We start from the raw sequence: 18554 nt of genomic DNA on the forward strand, positions 1-18554 counted from the left end.
TCATTAGGAGCGTACAAAATAGAATCATTCAGTGATTATTTACTATCTTTCCTTTATTATGTAGAAGTGGGAAAGTGGCATGTTGAGCACAAAACTTTTGTGTTAATGTTATGTAATAACCATAGCAGCATAGGATGAATTATGCGTGGGGTATTCAGAATTTGGCGGAGGCTTTGACTTTGCTTGTTATTGGTAATGGGGTGGGTGAATGACATTTGGATGTTAGACTCTAGCTACTTAGAAAAAATTCTCTATGTTGATTTTTTTTTTATTTTTGAGAGCGAGATCGCACGCGCGTGTGGTGGAAGGGGAGAGGGAGGGAGACAGAAGGATCCGAAGCGGGCTCTGTGCTGAAAGCAGACAGCCTGATGTGGGCTCGAACTCGCTGAACCACAAGATCGTGACCTGAAGTTGGATACTTAACCGACTGAGCCACCTGGGCACCTCTCTCTATGTTGATTTTAATCGGTTTGCATATATTTGGCTTTAAAAACTTCCAGAGGCCACTTTGGCTCTAAGACTTGTGATGCTCCTTAATTATCTTGTTACTTGGCATTTTTCTTAGGATGCAGGATAGCTGATTGCAGTGATGCAGTGATACGGGGAGTTGTGACCCTAGACAGCCTGGGTTCTTACTTTTAGCTTTGCCGTTTATCAGCTCTTTGGTTCTGGGCAGGTTCTTTGGTGTCTGTGCTTGTGTTTTCTCACCTGTAAAATGAAGGTGAATAGTTTGGAGGTATAGTAAGTTAGCGTATATAAAGTTCTTAGAACAGCATCAGGTAGTAATCACCGTGTTAAGTGTTAACTATTGTCAGTAGCGAAGAACTGAATTAGTCAAAACCTTAAAATACTTAGAAGTGTACCTTGTACGTTGCAAGTATGTAGTATTACCTATTGTTTTTGCTTAGAAAGTACCTTGTCCCAGGTCCCATAACTAGTTAGGTACGGCTGTTAGCCACATTTCCTCAGGGTCAGAAGAGTCTGGCACCCTTCTTATTCCAGTATTTGTTAAACTCTCATTGGTACGTTTGAGGCTGGATTCCACGTTGAGAGACTTTTGCTTGAGAAAGACTTTGTGGTAGAGCCTCAGTTTGTTTTTTATTATTATTTTTAATGTTTATTTTTTAATTTACATCCAAGTTAGTTAGCATATATAGTGCTATAATTTCAGGAGTAGATTCCAGTGATTCACCCCCTATGTGTAACACCCATACGAGTTGCTCATCCCAACAAGTGTCTTCCTTAATGCCCCTTACCCATTTAGCCCATCCCCTCACCTACAACCCCTCCAGCAACCCTCTGTTTGTTCTGTTTTTAAGAGTCTCTTATGTTTTGTCCCCCTTGCTTGTTTTTATATTATTTTTGCTCCCCTTCCCTTGTGTTCATCTGTTTTGTATCTTAAATTCCTCATATGAGTGAAGTCATGTGATATTTGTCTTTCTCTGACTGACTAATTTCACTTAGCATAATACCCTCCAGTTCCATCCACGTAGTCGCCAGTGGCAAGATTTCCTTCTTTTTGATTGCCGAGTAATACTCCATTTTACATATGTACCACATCTTCTTTATCCATTCATCCATCGATGGACAGTTGGGCTCTCTCCATACTTTGGCTGTTGTCGATAGCGCTGCTATAAACATTGGGGTGCATGTGTCCCTTTGAAACATCACACCTGTATCCCTTGGATAAATACCTAGTAGTGCAATTGCTGGGTTGTAGGGTGGTTCTATTTTTAATTTTTTTGGGGAATCTCCAGAGTGGCTGCACCAGTTTGCATTCCTACCAGCAGTGCAAAAGAGATCGTTAGAGCCTCAATTTAAAGTCTTAAGTTTTGTCTATATTAAATTTAGCTTCTATTTATATGTAAATGTTCGAAGATGTTGATAGTGGTCTTTCTATAGGGGTATAACTAAAAAGTGATGTAATTAGTTCATTAGTCTTTTCTCTGTAATCTGACCAAAAATTGTCCTAATATTAAATAAAAATTTCTGGGGCGCCTGGGTTGTTCAGTTGGTTGAGCATCCGACTTTGGCTCAGGTCATGATCTCGTAGTTCGTGAGTTCGAGCCCCACATCCGGCTCTGTGCTGACAGCTTGGAGCTTGGGGCCTGCTTCGGATTCTGTGTTGTGTCTCCCTCTCTCTGCCCCTTTCCCCCTCGTGTTCTGTCTCTGTCTCGCAAAGATGAATAAACGTTAAAAAATAAATAAATAAAAATTTCTAATGTTTATTGTAGAATATTTAGAAAATGCGAAAGTGAGAAAAAAAATCATGAAAGTGAGAAGTGTTTATTTTTCTTCATGCTAGACTATAACAAAAATAGGATCTTTAAAAAGATACTATTTTGTGAATTCTTTCAATTTCTCTGGAAAATTTTATCTATTTGCCTGTTGTACATTTGATTGGTTTCTAGTTTTTTTTCTGTTAGTGATTCCATGAATATCAAAGTAAGGTCTATGTGTCTTTGCATTTATACATAATTGTCACTTGTCATAAACTTCTAGAAACTTAATCATTGAGTAAAATGGTTTACCTTTTTTTTTTTTTTTTTTAACTTTGTTTATTTATTTATGTAAGCTCTACACCCACAGTGAGGCTCAAACTCACCACCCCAGGATCAAAAGTCTAATGGTCTTCTGACTGAACCAGTTAGGCGGCCCTCAGTAGCTAATGTTTGAGTCATTTTTTTGCCAAGTACCGCACAAAAGTTAGGAGATTTAACCTGTGTAACCTCGTATCCTTTTAGCAATCCTATCACCTTGTATGTATTGTGATTTCCCAGTTTGAGATGAGTCGGGAAGGAACAAGTAACTTCATTGAGGTTCTATTCCTAAGGGGCAGGTCCAGCTGAAGGCCGCTTTGTGTGATATTTATTCATGAACGTCTGATGCATTTGTTCAGTAAATGAATGCCTGCTGTAGTCAGAGTTCCGGGGAGACCAGTGTGGATGAGATGGACAAGGCTTCTGTTCTCATGGGGCTTTACACCCTCGGGGTAAAACTGACCTGAAGCAGCAGACAAGCTACTGTAATACAGATTCACAGAGGTGTTAGGGATCAGGAAAGGGGGGGCAGGATATTTTAGGTGGGTGGGGAGGAAAAGCGCTTATTGATGGGGTAACCTTTGACCTGGAGGGTGGAAAGGAAATCTGGAGCCCTGAGAGAGGACGGGTGGAAAGAGTGGTTGCAATCCGTCTTAAAAACCTGCGTGACCTCTGACCCACCAGTTACAGGCTTAAGACGTTTTTGAAGGAAGTTTGTTTTGTGACTTGACAATTCATCTTTTCTGAATTACCTTTTTATATCTTTTACTTGCTTTTCCACTGCTGTCTTAAGCCATTTTGTAAGAATTCTTCATCCCTAGGTTATTCTTTAGTCTGCTGAGTTCTAGGTTCCTTTCCCAGCTTGCAGGCTGCTTTTTAGTTTCGCTGGGAGGTTTTGTTTTTCCAGAGGTTTAAGATTTTTACTTTTCTTATATCTGTGAATCTTTATTTTGTCTTTAGGGTTGTCCTTAAAGCCCTTCTGTATGCCAAGATTAATATTTTAAAAGGCAGTGTTATGTATTTATTCCTCAATACTTTTTCTAGTCTGTTTGTAGTTTCTCTGTAATGTCTCCATGTTCAGTTTATTTGAGCATGTGGTTGATGTGAGGTATGAATCTACCCTTTTGCAAATTGTCAGTTTGCAAGTACTGTTTGAGTCTTGTCTCCTTCCTCTACAGGGAGCGCTGTCATCATCATTTACTACGTTCTTGCTGACTTGCATCTGGACTTTTCTATTCCTATAATATCCAGTTCTATTTTAGCGGTCAAATTTTATATATATATTAAAATTCTTTAAATGTTTATTTGAGGGAGAGAGAGTGTGAGCAGGGGAGGGGCAGAGAGAGAGTGAGACACAGAATCTGAAGCAGGTGAATAGCACAGAGACCGACGTGGACCTCGAACTCGCAGACCGAGAGATCATGACCTGAGCCAAAGTCGGACGCTTAACCAACTGAGCCACCCAGGCACCCCTGACTAGGTTTTATTTCTGTTGGTCGTTTGGAATATGACAGACTTCTCAACGAAATGATGAACTAAGTCTGATTAGAAGATGTTTTGCATTAATCTTGAAATCTGTGATCTTTACTATGTTCATGCGGCTGGAATTGTTACTTGATCAGTACTTTACTATTTCATATCTTCTGTAGGCTGTTGCATGTTTAAAATCCATACATTTTGAAGTGTGCCTCTTGTTTTAATACATCTTGTGAAGCAATATTTAAAAAAAAAAAAAAGGTTTGGCTTTTGGGAAGTATTTGTCTCTTCATTAAGTTCCATGTAGGATCCAGACTTTTAATTAGTCTTCACACAGGCTTATTTTAATTACGTTCTGCTTAGAAAATTTAGTTATTTTCACATGGTACAACAGAATAATCTCAAGTGTAATGGTTTCTTTTCAGAACTCAGTTGATTTAAGGATAAAGCCTTGAGTATTTTGCTTTTTGAATTTTGTTCTTTTCAGATGATCTTACTCTATTTGATGGTCTGAACTCCCTGTCAAGGAATATTAGAAGTCGGGTGCACCTGGATGGCTCAGTCATTTAAGGGTCCGACTCTTGATTTTTATTCAGGTCATGATCTCAGGGTTGTGAGATTAAGCCCCTGGCATTGGACTCTTCACTGACAGCACGGGGCCTGCCTGGGATTCTCTCTCTCCCCCTCTGTCTCTCTGCTCCTCCTCTGTGCATTTTCTCTGTCTCTTTCTAAACATTTAAGAAGGATATCAGAAATCAAAAAATATAAAAAATCTTAGATTTCTTCTGAATAATTTATAATTTGGAAAAGCTTTTATAGTCTAGAAATAGGGGTCATTGTTTTGCTAAGGGAAGAAGAAAATGAAATGAATAGACTGCATAGAAATGCTAACTAAGGATATATCTTCGTTTAGTATTGGCTTAAGCATTAATAGTATTTTCCAGGAAAGTCTCACTTTATGGGATGGCTGGTAGGTGACTTTGCTTCAGATTTGCAGGTTGGTGGACAATGCTGTTATGATTTGTGTGATTGCATTGCATGTGATAACAGCCTCATGAAATACTTCATTTCCTTAGAAGCAGTGGCCTAAATCATAAAGATACATAACGCTTTCTTTCATTTAATGGTTTCTTTAAAGATAGTCTCTGTCTCTTGGATAGGGCAGATTGACGTTTGGTTTTTTCCTTCTCAAACTTCTCGTTTTATTGTTACCATCAATTAACAGATTAAAAAGGAGAAAAGCAGATCCCCCGTCCTCACCAAGACCCCCCCCGGTTCTTTTATTAGGGAGCAGAATTTTTCAGGAACATTCTCCTGCCCTAGAAGATTTCTTCTCTGTTTCATTGGCCAGAACTAGATCAATGGCTGCCTAGTTAGGAAAGAGTTTAGAAAAGCGAGGCTCTGCTGAAGTTGGGGAGGTAGTGGCTATTGGATAAGCAAACATGGTCTGCTCTGGGAAGCTAATAAACTCTTTTCTGAATTAAAATAAAAGCTTTTTTTTCCTTTTTTTCTTTTAAGATTTTATTTTTAATCTCTACACCCAATGTAGGGCTTGAACCCACAGTCCTGAGATCAAGAGTCGCACACTCTACCAACTGAGCCAGCCAGGTGCCCCAGAATAAATGCTTTTGAATGAAGGATTTTCATGCTAACATTAGAACGTTTCTCTGCCTAGGTACTTTTGTATAAACCGAGGGTTAAGCTCTTTTCCCCTCTTATTTATTTATTTATTTATTTATTTATTTATTTTTGAGACAGGGAGAGACAGAGCATGAACAGGGGAGGGTCAGAGAGAGGGAGACACAGAATCTGAAACAGGCTTCAGGCTCTGAGCTGTCAGTACAGAGCCCGACGCGGGTCTCGAACTCACAGATCGCGAGATCATGACCTGAGCTGAAGTCGGCCGCTTAACCCACTGAGCCACCCAGGCGCCCCTCCCCTCTTATTTCTATAACAATATTTATCCTGCCATTGGCTACTAAGCTTGCATTTTTTTTAAATTTTTAAAAATTCACTTATTTTTAAAAATATGCCTCATGCATAGTGTGGAGCCCACAGTGGGGCTTGAACTCACGATCCTGAGCTGAGATCAAGAGTCGGATGTTTAACCGACTAAGCTACCCAGGCGCCCCAAACTTGCATTTCTTTATAAAGGTTAGAAAAGAGGCCAAGAACTTGTATCAACCAGAGGCTGAGGGGACTTACTTAAGGAAGACGCCAATTTTTAATTTTTTTTGTGAAAGACCATGCTCCGTATCCCTTTTTGTTTCATTGTTGTATGTTCATTGTATAGGAGTTGTGATGTGCTGTGGTAGTTTACTTAGGCATTTTTCCTTGTAAGTTTCTAGATGTAGTTTAAAATGATCAGGGAAAAACTAAAGGTCAGATGGGTATATGTTACATTTGATCTTAGCCAAAGGGCCGAGAAGCGATCACATAGGTATATATTAAAGATATTAAATATTGGGGTGCCTGGGTGGCTCACTTGGTTAAAGTGTCTGATTTCGGCTCAGGTCATGAACTCGCTGTTCATGAGATCGAACCCCGCACTGGGCTCTGTGCTGACAGATTCACATTCTGCTTCACATTCTGTCTCCCTCTCTCTCTGCCCCTCCCCCACTCGTGTGCACGCTCTGTGTTTCTCTTCTTCTCTCTCTCAAATAAACGGTAAAAAAAAAAATATATTGAATACTCATTCTAGATCCTCATTACATGACCGTATCCCAAACTTGACAGAAAAAGCTCCTTTCTCCCATAACTGCAGTTACGTCCTCTAGACTCTACTACCACTTTACAGCTGCTTCCCTGGGCTTGAAGAAGCTCATGCTCACCGCATTATTTGGTAATAGTTGTGGTAATATAGTGATCCTGTGATTGTGGCTGAAAAACTTCCTGAGACTAAATTAGATGGTACAGAGAGTGGCTGTTTGACTGTTGGAAGGGACTTAGTTCTGGCCTGATTTCCAAGGACATCGTATAACTGGCTTACTCATTGAAGTTGCTGGTAGAGATTGTTACTATCATTCAGGCATAGGACTTGAAAGTAATGAAGGAACATCATCTATCATATTGATTTGGTCAGTATATCTTTAATAATCTAGAACCATTTTCTGTTTGTTATTTTTGGGACTAGAACTGCATTACTCTCCAGAAACACTTTGTCTTATACAAATGTAGAGTAACAGTCTCTCCTCCCCCCATCTTTGATAGTTATGCTGGAATCCTTAGAAATGTAACGAATCTATAAATCCCTTTATGGGAATCACAGCTGCTGCATGGAATCCATGTTCCTATTAACGCCTGGACTTGGCCTAAGTTTACTTGCCTATGTTGAAACTTCCTGTTATTTTAATGATGAGTTTTACTGCTTCTTCAATTCGGCAGTGAGTTTAGTCCTATAAAGTTTCCCTTCTAGATCATTTAAGAGATAGAATAAAATCCTATCCAACACTGGGAAGCACTCTGTCTAAACTTTTCTGTCTCTGTCTTTTCTATCTAGAGAAGTTGTTTTTGGCTATGTGTGTTACAGCTTGTCTTCAAGAGCAGGTGTCCACTCAGGAGACAGGCTTGGGTGTGTAACCTCAAAACTGAAAGCCAATTGAGAAGGACAGATAAATGCTTTCACTCATATGTGGAACTTGAGAAACTTAACAGAAGACCATGGAGGAAAGAAAGGGGGAAAAATAGTTACAAGTGGAGGGAGGGTGGCAAACCATAAGAGACTTTTCAATAACAGAGAACAAACTGAGGGTTGATTCGGGGGGAGGGGCAAATGGGTGAGGGACATTGAGGAGGGCACTTGTTGGGATGAGCACAGGGTGTTGTATGTAAGCGATGAACCATGGGAATCTACCCCCAAAATCAAGAGCGTACTGTACACGCTGTATGTTAACCAATTTGACAATAAATTATATTGAAAAAACCTTAAAGCCGATTATGTTAGTTCTCTATCTACCTGAATAGTCAAAATCTTAAAACTATTAGAGTGATCGCCTACTGTATAAGAAGCCATGTTGCCATTGCCCAAGTCCTTTTATCTTTCTTAAGCCTCGTGGACACATTATTTAGGTTGATCAGTGCGGAGTACTTCGGTGGGGTTTTGTTTTCAGATTTGCATTCCTGACAGGTTCTTAGATCTGTGATTTTCTTGGCCCTGTTGGAGTTACCTTCTAGTTCCTCCTATCTTTCTTTCCCTTCCCATGATGAGCTAATTATAATAGATTTGGAACTTCTACATGCTGATACTTTGAAGCACAAGAGTGCTAATTAGTATTATGAAACACTTTGATGTCTACCTGAGCTTTGATAGGTCTTTGGGGTTTTGCCTTGGGGTATCTGTCAAGGTAGGAAACATAAGTCGTGTTGAAAAGTTGAAGATATTTAATTTAGCCTCTTCTGTCACTAGTGCTTATGAACAAAAACTTTATATTGAATCTGGGCTTTTTTTTTTTAAATATTTATTTGTAAGTAATTTCTACACCCAACGCGGGGCTTGAACTCAAGAGTCACATGCTCTGTCGGCTGAGCCTGTCAGGCGCCCCGAATCCAGGCTTGTTTTATATTTGAGTTAATGCATAAGAACCAGAAGTGAGATCTTGAACTACGTTTCAGGTTTTCTTTGGGGCAGCGTTTCTCAGGAGTTTGAAAATGTATGGGGCGTTGCCGGTGTTGTGTGGCATGGGGAATGCTGTCGGCACGGACGGAAGGGAGCCAGGAGTACTGTGTGTTCTGCGCATATGCACTGTCCAGAGCAGCACTTTGTCTTTGCTCACACGTTGGTGATGTCACAGTTGAGAAACCTCATCTCGTGATTGAGGAACCTTAATGCAGTGTTAAAGTTTAGGACAGATACATTCGGATCAGGTGTCATGAGGCCTCTTCATGAGTTTAACTTACACGGTAGCTTTTGTGTTTTTATTGTTTTGAAGTATAATTGACTTAAACTGCACATATTTATAAAGGTTCAGGTTGATGACTTTGGATGCGTGTGACACTGAAGAACCCATCTGTAATACCTCCTGCTTTTCTTTGCTCCCTGCCCCCAGCAACGTCTGATCTGTTTTCTGTCACTGTAGATTAATGTGCATTTTCTAGAGTTTTGTGTAAATAAAACCATACAACATGTACTCTTTTTCTGGCTTCTTTCAGCATAATTTTGAGATTTCATCCATGTCATCACGTGTTATTAATGTGTCACATATGTTTCTTTTTTTATTACCGGATAGTGTTCCATTTTACAGATGCACCGTAACGTGTATATCCAGTGACCTGTTAGTGGCCATTTGGGTGTGTCCACTTTTGGGATCTTAACAAGAAAGATGTTTCAGTCATGTGCAAACTTTTTTTTTTTTTTTTTTAAAGAACTTTTAATTACTTTTCTGTACAGAAAATATAATGGTGTCCACTTAGCCCAGTTTGGGGGCCAGTTTTTTTAGGCTTCGCCTTTTTCACCTTGGCGATGCGAGCCACCGACTTTGGACCCGGGATGTTGCCTCCCCAGTGACTGCGGGTCTCATCGTATCTGTCATTGTCATTGGTCCCGATAGCTTCCAGCAGCTTAGCCAGAGCTCCTTTTTCTTCTGAGTTAACCTGTGGGAAGGTGACAGTGGTGCCCGTCTTCCTGGGGACCAGACACCCCAGCCTGGCCTTCCTCTTGATAACGCGGTAAGGGACCCCGTCTTCGGACACAGGGCAGGCAGGGAGACAGCCCACTCACTGGGATCCACCTCGTGTGCAGTCGCTACCTGCCAAGCCTTCTTGCTTTCCACCAGGGCGGCGACAGTATTAACCCCAGCTTGAAGGACAGGCAGCCTCTTGGAGGGGACATCCCCTTTCCTGACCGCTCTCTTCTCAGCCTGGACCAACAGTCTCTTCTCCTTCTCTTGCTTTGTCTCTGGGCTGTACTTGGGGGCCAGTTTAAGCATTTGAGTAGCCGTTTGCCCATCCCAGGCATGGGTGAACCGGTTAATTGCAGGAGGCACTCTCTTAGACGTTCATAGAGAACAGCCCTTTGTTCCCGCGGCCAGATGTAGCAGGGCCATGTGCACGTACAGACTTCTAGTATGAACATGTGCTTTTCTTTTTCTTGAGTAAATACCTAGGAATAGAATAGCTGGTTAATACGGTAGGTATATGTGCTATTAAACTGCCCAACTGTTTTCTTTCTCTCTCTCTCTCTCTTTTTTTTTTTTTTTAACTTTTATTTGCATTTATTTTATATAGAATTTACTCCCAGGCTGTATTTGTTTCTTCATTTTCTTCTGGGTTATCTTTTCCGTCTTTGCAGCTTCCTCTTCCAGCTTAGGAACAGTCTGCCCTTTCAGTAAGGATCGTCTCAGTGTGGCAGGGAGAGCTCATCTATGCGTTAATCTGACCACGAGCCCTGTAAGCTCTGTACTGCGTCCTGCAGGCTTTGTTTACCTGGATGTGCTCAATGACCAGAGGATCATCTACATCCTTACGTTCAGCATGACTCCGCATTTTTAAGCGTGTTCACTAAAAATTGAGCGCTCTTTTTGGACCACCGATTCTGTGTCCAGCCCCACTGTGTGGCCTGGGTGCACCTATCAGCTCTACCGTGGCAGTGATGGAAGGGCACACATTGCTTCTCTAAGGTGGTGTCCTTTGCATACGCATACCCTCGATGGCCTGGGCAGTTTCCCCTGGGTCCTTGAAGTGAACACAGGGATTTGAGCCTCTTGATTTGTGTGATTATGTAGGGTTTCCTGGGTCAAGTGAATAGCGAACCATTTTCAAAGATCACCCCAGGCTGCCTATGGGAAGAGTGGCCAACTGTTTTCCAAAGTGGTTGTGCTGTTGTACGTTCCCACCAGCAGTTTCTCCACGTTCTTGCCAATCTTGGTCTGGTCCTTTTGATTTTAGCTGTTCTAACAGGTGTGTAGTAATATCTCATTATGGTTTCAATTTGTTACCAATGAATGGTGCTGCGCATCTTTAGTGTGTGTGTGTGTGTGTGTGTGTGTGTGTGTGTGTGTGTGTGTTTGATGGTCTGTGTAAATCTTTCTCCTGTTTTTAAAAGTTAGTTTTGTTTTGTTTTTTTTTTTATAATTGAGTGTTGAGAGTTTTTTTAGATTCTAGATGCAAGTCGTTTATCAGATAATATGCTTTGCAAACATTTTCCTTCAGTCTGTGGGTTGTATTCACGCGTTTTTGACGAAAACGGAAGCTGTTAATTTTGATGAGGTCTAGTGTATGGGCTGGTTGCTGTGTGGATTGTACGACTGTTGTCATATGAGAAATCTTTGTCTAACCAACCTCAGGTCATGATTTTCTCCAGGGTTTTCTGTGATAAGTTCTGCAGTTTTAGATTATACATTTAGGTACGTGATCTGTCTTAAGATAGTTTTTGTTTATGGTGTGATGTATGGATCAAAGTTAATTAAAAGAGAAACCTTTTTGGCAAATGGATATCCAGTGGTTCCAGCACCATTTGTTGAGAAGATGATCTTTTCTCCTTTGTGCTTTTGTCAAAAATCAGTTGTCCTTATGTAACGATTCCTGAAGTCAGATATTATTTTCATAACTCAACTTTGTATTTTTTTAAAGCTGCTTTGGCTTTTGTAGGCGCCTTACATTTGAATGTGAATTTTAGAATAAAATTAATCAGTTTCTACAAGACAGCCTGCATGGATTTTGATTGGGATGGCTTTGAACCTACAGATGAGTTTGCTCTTTATTTAATGTCTCTCAGCAGTGATTTATAGTTTTCGTTGTACATGTTTCTCACATGTTTTGTCACACTTACCCCTGGCTGTTTAATGTTTTTTGATGCTATTGTAAATAATGTTTAAAAAACTTGCTCTCCAATTAGGTCTTGTCCAATAAGCATGTGGCTCCTGATCATCTGTTGCAAATCTGCCAGCGCATTGGTCCCATGTTGGATAAAGAAATTCCACCCAGTATTTCAAGAGTCACTTCTTTACTTGGTGCAGGAAGGCAGTCTTTGCTACGTACAGCAAAAGGTACCTTAATTTGAAGAAGTGTTCTGCTTTGTAGCTTAATGATAATTATAATTGTGAAGTAATGTAAGCATTGTGGAAGAAAGGCGATATGTAACTATAAACCATGCTGTGGACTATAAAATTCTCTGCATTTAGCATAGACATTGAATTTTACTACGTAAGTGTTTAATGGGTCCTTCTGCATTAAAAAAAATGACAAAGGTGTAGATGTTAAGCGAAAAAGCTTGAATTTATTCTGAGATGTGTTTGAGGTTTTCTTGATGTGAGTTCTTAATTTTCTATTTTGTAGCTCACTTATAACTTTACTGAATGTAATTGTATGTGTCTAATAAACTCTTTAAATGCTAGAAGTATTTTATTTGGTATTTAGATTCCGAAAGCCCTTTGTTATAAGGGGAAGTGATTTTCTAAATTTGGGAGCAGTTTGAAAACAAGCACCAAAAATGTACAATTGCATGGTTCTTTTTTCACCAATTTAATTTTTTTGCAAAGTTATGTGGTAGCAAAATGTTTGGAATTGTTGTTCTTCTCCTGTTAGCTTGGTATAAATCACTTAGACTAAGTACATGTATGTGATATGATCTATGTATACAACGTGGCCTAACTGCTGATGGGCAAGAATGTTGGCTCTTCGGATCCTGAGCATCCGTCCAGTTCGTCCCCCGTGATTATCTTTAAGATCTGTTGCTGATGTGATGCCACCTCTTAGGTGTGCCACCAGTACAAAGCTTGACTGAGAAAGAACAACCCTCCTTCTTGGTTCCATGCCAGACCGCTTTGTTGCCCTTAGTCATTTCTTAGTGCTCTGTGGCCTTGCCACACTGTGGCTTGGCTCAGGAAACTGTTCTTACTCTCCCTTCTCTGTGTTCCTATTCACCTTGTAATTATTCTATTTTAGGCTGTTATGTAGTAGTTGCCCCGAATGGCCTGTTTCCCTCTGTTTTCTTTACTTGTGTCAAGCTCCGTGTTGTTTTGTGATGAGCACTGCTTTAGAACCGGCAGACCTTAGAAGAGACTTGAGCCAGCTGCCCTAGGGTAGGGTCCGTATCTCTCTGTTTTGTACTAGTGTCACGAGAGGATGCCTTGTAACCGCTCTTTGGTCATGATGGTGGCGATGAATCCATTCATGTAAAACGTAACATGCGTGTTAGGTTGGGGCACCCGAGGCTCAGTAGAGGTTTCTGTGATGCCTTCCTTCCCTTCCTCTTCCACTTGTGAAGAAGCTGATTTCTGGCCCAGCGTAATCTGTGCTCTGCTGCTCTCTCCTCTAGGGGGGGCAGATGATGTTTCTTCGTATGTATTTGCCGATAGGTCAAAGAGGGACGGGACTTGAGAATGAGTGTTCAGACTCCCAGATCCTACATGCGTGCTCTTGTGTAAAGGATTATCCATGATCCCAAAACAAGAGGAAAGGCATTTGATTTTGTCCGTATTTCCTAGGGAGATTAAAGTCATGGTAATATTGGCCAAAATTAATTTTAAAACTCCGTTAACGTTTTAAGGATTTTCATATAGATCAAATTTTTCTTACAAAAATTTCCATTTTTTGGAAAGTTGGATCAGTTGTGATTAAGATCTCGTATCACTAATACCGTGTGGTATGATTCTGCATGGCAAAATAAAAACTTACTTGGCATTGAATAGGACTCGGAAGTCCAGTGATCTGGTTGTATGGTCCATGTAGACTTAACCACTTGCAGCGGATCTCTTTCAAGGTCCTGGAACCTTTGAGCCTCAGTTACCTCACTTGTACATTGGCGATCATACCTACCTCACAGGGTTGTTGTGAGGATTCGATGAGATCATGTACGTGGAACGCACTTTGTAAATTGTAAAGTGCTACGCTGATGTTAGTTGTTGTTGTTGTATCTGAGATGTCTTCATTTTTTTTCCCCTTCAGAAATAGTCTAATAAACCTCTAGGGCTTTTCTGTTAAAGTATATTAGTTGGTACAACTTTGAATAAACAGTTTATTACAATATACGTAAGTATTCTATAAAATCTTTCTTGGGGTTAACTTTCAAGATTTTATGTGTATCTAAAATTCGTTTTAAAGACTGCAGGCACACAGTTTGGAAGGGCTCTGCCTTTGCTGCTCTTCACAGAGGAAGACCTCCCGAAATGCCGGTGAATTATGGTTCCCCACCAAGTCTTGGTGAGTGAGCTTGCCTTTTCAGATGAGTGAAACAGTCTTTTTACTTTCTTGACCAGTTTTGTAACTGCTCTATTAAAATTTAAAAGGAAATACTGGTAGTAGTGTTTCAGTAGTGATGAGTACCAGTTTCCAAATTGGTTTTCCTGAAGTTATTCCTAAACGCAATAAAAATTAATGAAAGACAATCTTGTTGCAATAAGCCCGTAATAGTGATTATAGTAAAACAGAATTGGGGAGAAACTTGTGTCCTTAGGATTTCTGGAACATAGGTTCTGTGACCTCTAGAAATTGTTGTGGAGTTTTTCGTTTTTTTACATATTGGCTCTTCCTTAACCATTTTCATTGTTTTTATTTCCTAGTGGAGATACATCGAGGAAAACAACTCACAGGGTGTTCCACTTTTAGCACAGCATTTCCAGGAACCATGTATCAGCACATCAAAATGCACAGAAGGATTCTCGGACATCTGTCTGCTGTTTACTGTGTAGCATTTGATAGGACAGGACATAGAATCTTTACAGTGAGTTAATGTTTTAAACTCAATTTGGTATCAATCTGGAGCACTTGCGTGTGGGCTAGAATCATCTAGGCAATCTTCTAAAACATGTAGGTTCTATGCTTCCTATTCTCAGGGATTTTGACTCCATGGGTCTGATGCGGGGCCCATGAATTTGCATTTTTATTAAGTAGCCCAAGTGACTCAGATGCAGGTAGCTAGGCCTTTAAGGTGTTGGTGAGACATTGATGTAGAGCTGTGGTTCATGGGCCTGATTGTCAAGGATCTTAAAAATATACACGCCTAATACTTCCCCCTCCAGCCTATTCTAGACCTGCTAATGATGTTTCTAGTATGTCTGATAACCAGAACAAACCAAAAAACTTCCATAAAAATCTAAATCTCTACAGGTGATTCATACTCACATCGATTACTCATTGATACAGAGAAATTGATTACTTGAACACTGCAAGATTATTTTACAATTATTATAAAACTATACATAAATATTTGTAATTTAATTTACCGTTTTAATATTTTAAGGGAAAATTATAAGGGGTCACAAATTTAAGTTTCCTTTTTCAGTTGCGAGATTCAGAGTAGAGACTCAAAAGTGGGCTGAGTTAGATGGGTGTTGGCTGGTGCTACAGATTTGAGACTCTGTTGTCTGGTTATTTAGAATGAGGGTGCTAGTCCCATTATTTTTTAGTTGTTTTTGGAATTTCCAGTCAGCCTGTGATCCGTATATCTGTCCTAACGTGTATCAAATTATTTAGCTTGATGTGAGCTAAACTGACATTTAACCATTGTTAAGTGAAATATGTGAGTGGTGAACTTTTGGTTGGACTCATTATTTGGCAGGGAATTTTGGGAAAATAGTATTTATAATGTGGTCTGGTCCACAGAAATGAAAACTTCACAGTATCTTTATGTAGTCGTGATTTGAAGAAGAAAAGAACTATTGTTCCGTAAGTGTTCTGACTGTAAGATTCATAATTTATAGAGTATTCTACAGTTGGAAAGAGGAGTTATAGATACTTAATTTAAGTGACATATAAATGGTATTTTTAAAACTGCTGTAAAGGACTTGCTGTGTTAACATTTATTTTGGGGTATGTTTTTTCTTAGGGTTCAGATGATTGTTTGGTGAAGATTTGGTCAACACACAATGGCCGCCTATTATCCACATTAAGAGGTCATTCTGCAGAAATTTCAGATATGGCGGTCAACTATGAGAATACGATGATCGCTGCAGGGAGCTGTGATAAGATCATCAGAGTGTGGTGCTTGAGAACTTGTGCCCCGGTCGCTGTGCTCCAAGGACACACGGGGTCAATCACATCTTTACAGGTAAACTAGGTTCAGTGTGCATATATGTATATGATCTCCTTTTCCTTTGAAACTCTTTCTCCTCAGAGGTGACAAATAGTAAGATGCTTAGCAATTGTATGATCTGTTTTAGTAACCAAGAGAAATGTAATTAATCATACCTCCATGACTCTTGGAAGGGTGATGTAATGTCTAATGCAGTTAGAGCTTTACAGGAAGGCATGATGGATGACGTATTGCTTCTTTTAGGCTTACTGTTGAACTGGGGGAGTGTCGCTTACAAACCTGAGGCTACATTAATGATTTTTCTACTTTATTTTTTATTCTTTGAGAGAGAGTGTGTGAGTGGGGGAGAGGCACAAAATTAGAGAGAGAAAGAATCTTAAGCAGGCTCCATGCTCATTGCAGAGCCCGATGTGGGGCTCGATCCCATGACCTTAGGATCATGACCTGAGCTGAAATCAAGAGTTGGACGCTCAACCAACTGAGCCACCTGGGCACCCTGATTTTTCTACTTTAAAACCTGTGGAGTTTGCTGAGTTGATTAAATTTGTTGAAGTATATTTAAACAATTTTTTCACTTTATTGTGGAAGCTAATTTTGCACATACACAAAGTAGACTCATACGAATCCCTAAGTGCCCATGGCTAGTTGTTCCCCAGCCACTTCACTTTGTACCTAAAGCAGATCCTAGATTTCATATCATATCTTCTGTAAGTAGTTCAATATGTCTTTCTAAAAGATGAGGATTTCTTTTTAAAAAACACAACCAGGGGCGTCTGGGTGGCTCAGTCGGTTAAGCATCTGACTTCAGCTCAGGTCATGATCTCGTGGTTCGTGAGTTCGAGCCCCGTGTTGGGCTCTGTGCTGATGGCTCAGAGCCTGGAGCCTGCTTCAGAGTCTGTGTCTCCCTCTCTCTCTCTCTCTGCTCCTCCTGCACTCATGCTTGCTTTCTCTCCCTCTCTCTCTCTCTGTCTCAAAAATAAATACATGTTAGAAAAAAAAGCAACCAAAACATTATCATCATACTTCCTTTTTTCACGTTCAGATTTCCATTTGTCTCATTAATAGAGTTACTTTGAGCAACTGTCTCTGTTGAAAGAGTTGGGTTCCCACAGTTTGGCTGTTACTGCTTGTATCCTTGTAGAGCAGCTCAGTATGTCCCTGTATTTCCTGTAACTTGGATGTTGGATCCAGAGCAGTAATTCTGTTTAATGTAGGCCTGGATCACGTGGAGGCCTTGTTTCAAGCACAGATCGCTAGGCCTCACCGCCAGAGATCCTGACTGAAATGGTGGAGGTGGAGCCTGAGAATTGGCATTCCTAATAAGTTCCCAGGTCGTCGTCGTCCTCCTCCTCCTCCTCCTCCTCCTCCTGCTCCTCCTCCTCCTCCTCCTCCTCCTCTGGCTACACTTTCAGGATCATTGATCCAAAGCCTTGATCACCTTGAGGTGTACGCTCTTCTAGGCGTGAAATGTCTGGGAGTCTCTCTGTAGTAGCCATCGACGATACTGCCTTAGCTCCATTAGTTCATTCGGAACTGAAAATGGTGCATTTGGATCATTATTTCGAAAATCACATTTTGTTAGGAGATAATGACTTGTGAGGCCTTTTAAGGTACATGGGTGCTTCTGATTTGAATTTGGATAAAACTGGGGGAGTGGTTCCGTTTTCAGGTATGAATTCACCCAGGCTCTGTGCTAAGTGGTCTCCAAAGAGATTTGGTGTGAAGTCTTGTGACAAGAGAGATTTTTTCCTAAACTCTTCTGGTCAGTTTTCTTGAAGGATAGAGACAAGAAACTTATTTTTGAATGAAGACAACCGTAATCGGGATAGTGTTATATTTTGAAAATTTAAGCGAGATTTTGGTGGACCTGTTTATTTTAAGGCAAGGAGTGTAATTGTTTTCTGGAAGACTGTGTTTCACAGGTAATGTTTTGTTATTTCACGTGAATTTATAAGCAGTATAGCAGCAAATGAGAAAACTTCCAGCACTCTGTGCTGGTGTCTGTCCTAAAACCATTATGGAGTCCCGCACTGTGAAAGTGGAGCTCTGGTCTTTCCTGAGGCCCGTTCTTTGGTAATGGGGCCACGTGTGGTTATCACCTACTGAATATACCTGAGAAGTCTGGGTGGTAGTAAGCTTTTATACATCAGAGGTCATCTGTGCTTGCCACTGGTTACCAAAGTTCACAGTCAAACAGGTACACGGTTTTAGTTATTAATCTTTTTCATGTTCTTTGCTCTGTTGTTACTGGCATATAGAAAACATTTTTAATTTTAGTAAAGGTTTTTTTCTTCCAATTTGTTTTGAAAATGTATACAAGTCCTATCGTTTGCAGAAAAATGAGCACATAAGAAAATAAGCCTCCATGATCTTACCACCTAGAAGTAGTCACTGTCAGTATTTTGGTGTACACGCTTAAGGGTAGCATCATGTAGTGTCGTTGGATATAACTTACATTCTCAAAAACATTAAGATTAGTAGAACCGGAGGTAGAACCTTTTGTCTGTCTGAAAGAACAGCAAATGAACGTTCCGCAGGAGTGAAAAGACATAATGTATAGCTCGTTTGGA

General features: G+C 40.3%; 1 protein-coding gene across 1 annotated transcript in view; it reads left to right on the forward strand.

Annotated features, from left to right (window-relative positions):
- The window catches only part of BRWD1 (bromodomain and WD repeat domain containing 1), a 121242-nt gene that overhangs the window by 11393 nt on the left and 91295 nt on the right, over positions 1 to 18554 (forward strand). Inside the window, exons 5-8 of the mRNA XM_049629236.1 lie at positions 11848 to 11998; positions 14055 to 14153; positions 14513 to 14673; positions 15778 to 15999. Of these exons, the coding sequence (XP_049485193.1) occupies positions 11848 to 11998; positions 14055 to 14153; positions 14513 to 14673; positions 15778 to 15999 (633 nt within the window). The remainder of the gene's footprint in view (positions 1 to 11847; positions 11999 to 14054; positions 14154 to 14512; positions 14674 to 15777; positions 16000 to 18554) is intronic.

Source organism: Panthera uncia, chromosome C2, assembly GCF_023721935.1.
Source record: "Panthera uncia isolate 11264 chromosome C2, Puncia_PCG_1.0, whole genome shotgun sequence".
NCBI lineage: Eukaryota > Metazoa > Chordata > Mammalia > Carnivora > Felidae > Panthera > Panthera uncia.